The sequence below is a fragment of the Tribolium madens genome, unplaced genomic scaffold (genome assembly GCF_015345945.1).
Source record: "Tribolium madens isolate multiple individuals breed KSU strain unplaced genomic scaffold, Tmad_KSU_1.1 Scaffold_3;HRSCAF=73;Tcas5.2_LG2, whole genome shotgun sequence".
Taxonomy (NCBI): Eukaryota; Metazoa; Arthropoda; class Insecta; order Coleoptera; family Tenebrionidae; genus Tribolium; species Tribolium madens.
Window position 1 is genome coordinate 518,672 of NW_025401006.1, and position 7,713 is coordinate 526,384.

General features: G+C 34.9%; 1 protein-coding gene across 3 annotated transcripts; it reads right to left on the reverse strand.

Annotated features, from left to right (window-relative positions):
• Nucleotides 1-300: 300 nt before the first annotated feature.
• On the reverse strand, nucleotides 301-7,713 carry LOC123007778 (ribosomal protein S6 kinase 2 beta). Of its 3 annotated transcripts, XM_044403218.1 has the most exons (12): nucleotides 7,434-7,711; nucleotides 7,252-7,286; nucleotides 6,666-6,749; nucleotides 6,291-6,614; nucleotides 6,038-6,241; nucleotides 5,726-5,989; nucleotides 5,478-5,668; nucleotides 5,227-5,422; nucleotides 5,002-5,172; nucleotides 2,522-2,698; nucleotides 2,246-2,467; nucleotides 301-2,196 (listed from the first exon to the last, which is right to left on the reverse strand). In XM_044403218.1, exons 1-12 carry the CDS (start codon nucleotides 7,459-7,461, stop codon nucleotides 1,861-1,863), a joined length of 2,232 nt encoding a protein of 743 aa, XP_044259153.1. In that variant the 5' UTR covers nucleotides 7,462-7,711; the 3' UTR covers nucleotides 301-1,860. The 3 variants fall into 3 exon arrangements, with proteins under 3 accessions (XP_044259153.1, XP_044259151.1, XP_044259152.1); XM_044403216.1 differs by having other exon boundaries at nucleotides 5,002-5,422; nucleotides 7,434-7,713; XM_044403217.1 differs by lacking the exon at nucleotides 7,252-7,286 and having other exon boundaries at nucleotides 5,002-5,422; nucleotides 7,434-7,713.

A 7,713-nucleotide genomic window follows, 5' to 3' on the forward strand; every position in this document is an offset into this window, starting at 1 on the left:
ACAAAAAAATAGAATTAAAAGTCTTATAATACTTTTAAGGGCGTTTTACTTTGGTTTAATCTTTCACAATAGTGTGATTAAATCCATCATAGTGTGTGGTTTCTGAGTCAGAAAATTGCCTGACAAAGTTAGGCGCATTTAAGTCACGTCGCTCACCAGGTGCATTTAAAACAAGTGGGATTATTATATATTTTATTTATTTTTAGATAGGTTGGCGAAATCTATTTCCACATTACCACAAAATTAAACTCAGATTATAAACAGCTGCATCACTCGATTACGTCAATAATAAAAAACCTGTTAACGTTCTAAAACCTTTATTATTAGTTCAAGTGATACTGATAATAAAATAAATTCAGTAAGGAAATATATTGAGGTACTCACCATTTTCAACATTAACATCAAGTTCTTAAAATAGTTACAATATCAAGAAATAGGCCGCAGCAATGTACATTTTCCCCTATTTTATCACGATTAAGATTACACATATTTTTAAAAAAGTTATAAATAAATCACTAGCTAATGAACATTATCTATTACTACTTAAATAACTATGTTCAGTACACAATGACTTTCAGATGTAGCATCAGTCATTAAATTCAAGACAATCTAAAATACCAATAATTAAAACATTAAATAGCGTTAAACGCATGATTATTAAAATTAATCAAAAATAAATTGGATATGAGAGAAGTTTATTTTATTGTTACTGAAAAAAAGCTCTCCCAACATTTTTGGAATTAATTTTCATCATTTTTTTGTGATTTTGCAGACATTATTTATACCGAGTATTTTTTGGCAACAATTCTTTTACTAGTGACTAAAATTGTGCACTGAACTGGGTCATTTAAGTTTGTCAACAGAAGGGCGTACCTACCCTTTTATCTACAAAACAAAGTTCAGTTTCTAGATATGCCATTTCTTTTAGTTTAAAAATACGACTATGGCTGATTGTTTTAGGTAGTGTATCGGCAGAAATGGCATTGTGATGTTCTTAGAATTATGATGAGTTGTAATACTGCAATGAACGAGCTGCAAAATTATAACAGGCGTTCTACGTAGTTGGGGTGCACCAATATCGTAATTATTAATTTGTACATACTTAATAAGCTCACAGTCTGATCTATAGCGAGGAAAAGTAAGTTAGTACGCTTGAAATTAGTCCGCCAATTCCTATAAATGAACAATTACAAGCGACATTTAAAGCATAATTTGCAACTACAAACATTTCTACTTTTTTGACAAATACGTACCTGTAAAATGCGTTATCCAGCAACAGTCTTTGGTTAGAAGTTATACTGAATTGTGTTTATACTCAAGTCCCATCCCAATTGTACAATATGTTAATACTCTAGTATAAAAACTTAAATGCTCAACTTAAACGCTATTGGATAATATACCCATACAAAAGTATTTAACACTGATATGCAATATTCACATAAACAATACAACACCTCTGAGGAACGAACAATATGGCAATAAAACTTCTTTCACTATATCCTCTATATACATACATAATATAAAATTGACGTTTCAGGTATACGCCATGTATTGTTTTCCACTTTTTACGTATAAAAAACATTTCCCTTCATATACAACTCAATAAAAACTAATTAAATAATAAATTGTACTTTATAATAAAGCAATTTCAGCCAGCGGGTCCGCCATTTAGACCTTACCGAGCAAATAAATTATCTCTAAAAACAAGAAACACTTTTATAACCCAAAGAAAATTCGATTTGATACTTAAAATTATCGTATAAAAGTCTCACAGGCGGACTTTATCCATGGATCAACCTCCACAAGAAACCGACAATTGCACACATTAAAATCACATATAATCTAATAATTGACCATACATTATGAATTCTGTTGAACTCTGTTCAGTGCCTTATCCCTGAACCTCCTCCTCGCCAACTCTGACATAGCAACGGGCCCCAAATGTGCCACTTGAGGCGACGTCGCTATAGCTCTAAATGTCGCCGCCACCGTCTCTTTCAAATGGGCATCCTGTTCTGGTGTAGTAACCTGACTGGTGTTTGCTTGTATCTGACTCTGATACAAAGAGGGCGCTGCTGCGGCTAACCACGGATGTTTCACTAGTGTTGCTGCTGTGGGTCGTCGCTGTGGTGCAATATGTAACATATCGGTGACGAGCATTTTGGCCTCCTGTGAAACACCGCTCCAGTGGCCATTCTACAAGAATCGTAATTAATCAAGTGGTATTTTTTGAAATTTGATTTACATGTAGATCAAGTTTTCCTGAACTGATTCTTTGAAGGATTCGGTGGGGGCTGTCATTGGGGGCAGTGCTGAAGGGGCAGCGTCCTGACAACATTATGTAGAGGATGACGCCCAAAGACCAGATGTCGCAAGCGGCGTCGTAACCCTGACGTTTCAACACTTCTGGTGCAACGAAATTTGCTGTATAACATGGAGTCATCAAGAGGCCGTTGTCGGCTCGTAACTGTAAAAAAAATACTGTATAATTGAATAGTTTTTAATATAATATAGTTGTTACTTGTTTGGCAAATCCCATATCACAGATTGTAACACTATCAGGAGTGCATTCTTCACTAGCGAATAGAATATTTGCTGGTTTTAAGTCTCTGTGGACTACTCCATTTTCGTGCAAGTACGCTACTGTGGTGGCTAAGGTTTTTAAAATTGATGCAGCTTCTTGTTCCGCTAAGTGTTTCTGGAAAATAAATACGCTTTTACACTACTAGTTGTAAAAGGTACCATTATTTAGTTTGTCAAGAGTCAACAATCATTTTTATTATTGACCAATGGCAATAATGGATTAGAGGTGGATAAATATCGAGTATTGAAGAGTACCTATTACACTGATACAAAAATACCGATGTTTGTATGTTATTTTATTCACAATCACATTATTTTTAGTCAAAAATTTGAATAAAATAAAATTCTAACAAAGTTAAGGTTTAAATGTGGTAGGCCATCCAAATTGCGTTTGATTTTTGTCATTTCCGAAATGTCAAAGAAAATATTGAAATAATGTGTGAATCTGATTTAAAATCGTTGGGTACTCCCCCAGGACTAAGAGAAACTGCTACAGACGCAATTGAATACTAATTTAGCAAAATCTTATGCGTAACTAGACAATTTGAAAGAAAACATTCCCGGTATTTTTATAATTTTAACGTTGGCAAACCTGCATATTACCGCCCAAGAGAAGTAATATTATTACTCCTCATGAGATATAATGATGTGTTTCCCAACCTTTAAAAGGTTTGTAATCGGCATATTACATTAATAATTGTGAATAAAACTACAAAGTGGTTATAAATGATTTTCATCTAGCCAGCTGTGAATTTTCCATGTAAAATAAAAAATGCCGCTTTACGAAAGTAGGGGTAACCTTTGTTGTAACTCAAAATTAAAAAATCGCCGTTTACTAAGCGCCCACTTCGAAAATAGACTTCAATTATAAACTTGTTTTCTTACAAAGTATACATTATTATCAATTATTATTGGAAATTAATTGAAACAATTAAAGTTTAATTAACAACAATTTATTATTAATTAATAAGTGACACTAATGACAGAACGCTTTCAAAAAAGTAGAGCGGCACAAATAAAGTTACATGCAAAAAAATTCCAAAGCTGGCTAGATGAAATTAATGCAAAATCAAATAAAAAAAACTTAAACTTCCTCATTAAAAAAACAACTGAATAGCCCTACCTCTAATTTTTCAACAAATGGACTTATTTCATGTTGAAAAACTATCAATAGTAGGGTAAGTTATAAATCTTCTTCCCTTTTCTTTGCAGTTTCTATGTTATTTTATCAAATATTTCATAGCATAAAGTTAGAAAATTCCGAGGAAAATTCTTTTAGTAGATGCAGAAGTAAAAATATAATTACGGATACCCAAAGACTAAGATACGACACAACAAAACGTTCTCGACAGTACCGTTAATGAGGCCAGATAGCGCAGTTGTTCCTTTCCTGTCTATGTTTTAAGAGCAATGAAATAAAAAAATGCCTGTATTTACATAACGGTGAGCAGAACGCAAACAAAAAAATTATAGGCAGATAAGAGCATTAAATTCTCAATAATAGGAGACAAAGGTAATGCAAAAAACCACCGCCTCCTTAATCAAATGTATCAATATCCCGCCTGGGCATTTCGTAAAAAATGCATTGGAGCAGTGATTCTGATTTTTTCTTAGTTACGGGGGTTACTAAGGAAAAACTGAATAAGTTTTAATTATTAACGAAAAATAACGCAATTAATAAAAGCTGGGAAGGGAGGATACAACAAAACAAGATACGCCACGGAGAATTAATATTATGAGGTTGAACCCTTTAAGCTAAAAAACTGGATTTGTCAAAAATTTTCCCCCGATTAAAGCGCCAACGGGAATCACTTGAACTCAAAAAATGCCCAGGCGAGAAAAGGATTATTTCTATGGAGACCGCGATGCAAAAAACAATATTAAAAAAAAATTACCATAATTACCATTTACCAATTTGCGCCCCGTCTCTTATTTTTCAAGATGCTGCGAATACTAATTTAGGATAAGAATAAAAAAATCCATCTTAAGTTAATAACTCGGGTAAAGTCGCGATCAATTCATAGTAGCCGTTTAATTTTTTGCAAAGTTGGCAGCTTCTAGTCCGCCACCTCTAGTGTGTGGGTTGTGTTTATGTTGGTAGCAGAATTAACTAAATTGTGTCAACAATTGTGACAGGCGCAGTAGATTTTATTATGTGAAGTATTCTAACTCGACTTTTTCAGAATTGTCATTTATGATAGGTATGTCCCTAAAAAAACAATTGGATGTTTAAAGTCGGATTTACACAACTCAATTTTTACAAATTTACTCAGGGAAGTGGTCACTATGAATTAACAGCGACTTTAAGTACCAAACGAATTACTGTAGGTAATAAAGATTTCTTCTCTACCTTATGATATATGTAATATACAATTGTGATTATTGTGAAGGAATAAAACTAGTTTTTATTCTGCTTACTTTGGCAATCATATAATCCAGTAAGTCGCCTCCTTTCAGTAGTTGTAGCACCATGTATATTTTCCCGGCTTCTTCGTACACACTCTTCAGGGTTACTATACCGGGATGGTGGCCATATCTCATTAAAATTTCAATTTCTTCGCGACAATCACATAAAGATTTTTTTATTATCTTTAATAAAACCAAATATAATTTTTCAAAACAGTTATTAAAATCATGAGTTACCTTAACTGCGAACTGCTGTCCTGTTGCCTTATGCCGTGCCAACTTACAAATACTATAACTTCCGGTCCCTAACGTATCCAAAAGTACGTAATCATCAAAAAAGTTTCGTTCCATGGTTCTCATTATTTTCAAAGGAGTTTCAGATTTTTTTGACACATTTCCGTTCTCCAACAAGCATGGCGCCACGAAACTAAACCTGAGTTAACAACCGGTAGAAACAGATCAATTTAGAAAATATGTATATAACTAACCCTCTAAAAAGTTCGTGAGCATTGGCACTGGCAGGAACACCGGGGGAATCCCTGGGTGTTTTGCTTGTAAATTCCGAATCGAAATATGCATCATCTGGTCCGCATACCGCCGGCTGAAAAGGCGGACGAATTTTTTTGGCAAGAAGGGCATCAAAGTCGATTGTAGCGAAGAATTCGTGCTTTTTCAGGTCCTGAAAGTTCGATTTAAGGTGTTAGGTAGAGTTAAACTAGAGATAAAAAATGTGCACCTCTACTCCACCAGGGCCGGCACCGAGCCTGTTTGCGGGGTTCCGTTTAAAGAGAGCTCTTAGTAAACTTTGTGCTTCAGAACTAAGATTGGCAGGCATCCCTAATTTGGCTTTTAAAATTTGTGTCATGGTATCTCTCCTATTGGCACCTTGAAACGGCAGACTTCCCGTCAACATTTCAAACATTAGTACACCAAACGACCACCAATCAGCCGCAAAAGAATGTCCTTTTCTATTAACAACTTCAGGCGCCATGTACTCAACCTACAACCAAGTTGAAACACGAGTAAATCACAATATTTTTGTTATTACCGTTCCGCAAAAGCTGTACGCTTTACCCTCCTCAAGAGGTAATTTTGAAAGCCCAAAATCGGTGAGAGCAATGTGCCCATCTGCATCCAATAGCACGTTTTCCGGTTTTAGATCTCTATAAATAATTCCTATGGTATGCAGGTGATTTAACGCCAAGGCTAATTCTGCCAAATAAAATTTTACATCCTCTTCAGTAAACATTACCTAAAATTGCGTTAATAAAACAGTAAATCTTTAAAATGACTCAACTCACTTCTTTACTAAGACGTGAAAACAAATCTCCGCCTCTGAGAAAATCCAAAATAAGGTAGAGTTTCCCAGCAGTTTGAAACGCATAATGAAGCTTCACAATAAACGGATGTTCAACATCTACAAGTATATTTCGCTCCATTTTAGTACGATGACGATCTCGGACTTTTAGAGTGGCTTTTCTTAGAACTTTCATGGCGTACAGACGTCCATTATCAGCCCCCACCACTTTGCGTACCAAGAAAACCTTCCCAAAGGAGCCTTCGCCCAGCACTTTGAGAAGTTCAAACTGGGATGGGTCAGCCTTGTCATGCCCATTTCGTACCAACTAAAGAATTATTCAAATATAATTTCATTAAAGATTATTATTTTATATTACCTCTCCAAGTTCAATTTCATGTTCTCCTTCAGTCGGCCCTGCTTCCTCCACTCCAACTGCTTCATCAGCATCTCCAGACTGGGACTATAAAGAATAGTGAACAATGTGAACTAAGCAATATATGCAGGATGTTTTATTTAGCAACAAGAGATAAAAAAAAATTACTTGTATCATTGTTGGACTGGAACAGTGACATCCTGTATATTTCATGTAAATATGCACTGTTAGTACTAGTATTATAAATATTTTTCACAAGAAAGCTTTTTAATGAAATTAATACTGTTAATTGCAACATTTTTCATTTTTGTGGGTTTATATGAATAGCTTGGAGTTCCATGTTGTGGTCTAGGACAACGAAAACATGCTTTTGTCTTCATTAATAAATAAAAAAGCGGATATCTACACCAATTCACTCTAACGCAGCTACTCTCGTTTAGGGGCTATCTACAAGGGGTTTAGGGGCAAAACGGGGTGAAGTACTGTCATTTAAAGGGAAATATTGTCCTGCATGCAATTTCGAGTTAATGAAAATGGTGCTGTTTCGTGCAACAACAGTGAGTTGCAAAAAACTTAATATTTTACGTACAGACACTATTCTTAGGGACCTGGACACTCCAAAAGCTGCAAATGAATAAACTCGTTATAAATCATAAAAACTGGCTACGCGTGCTACATAAAATCAAAAGTGGACATAAAAACACTTTTCCAAGAGATTTGGCAGATGGTAAAAATAAATATTTTTTTCAATGACATTGCAACAGAACTAACCTCGGTATCGGCGTGTTGAATTTGCCATGGCTCAACGGAAGTTGCTAACGGCATATTAATTATTATTTGGCATTAAAATGTTTGGCGAACTTATTTCTTCCATTCACAACATGGCTGTCAATCAGCTGATGCACCAACTTAATTAGAGAGAACTTTCGATGGAGGATGCGCTACCAACGCGAGAAGACTGAACAAGAAAACGCAGTTTCCCGCTTCCAAAACTAAATGCTTTTGAAATGTGCAATGAGGAAATTTTATGATTTGTTTTAAAGACCACTCA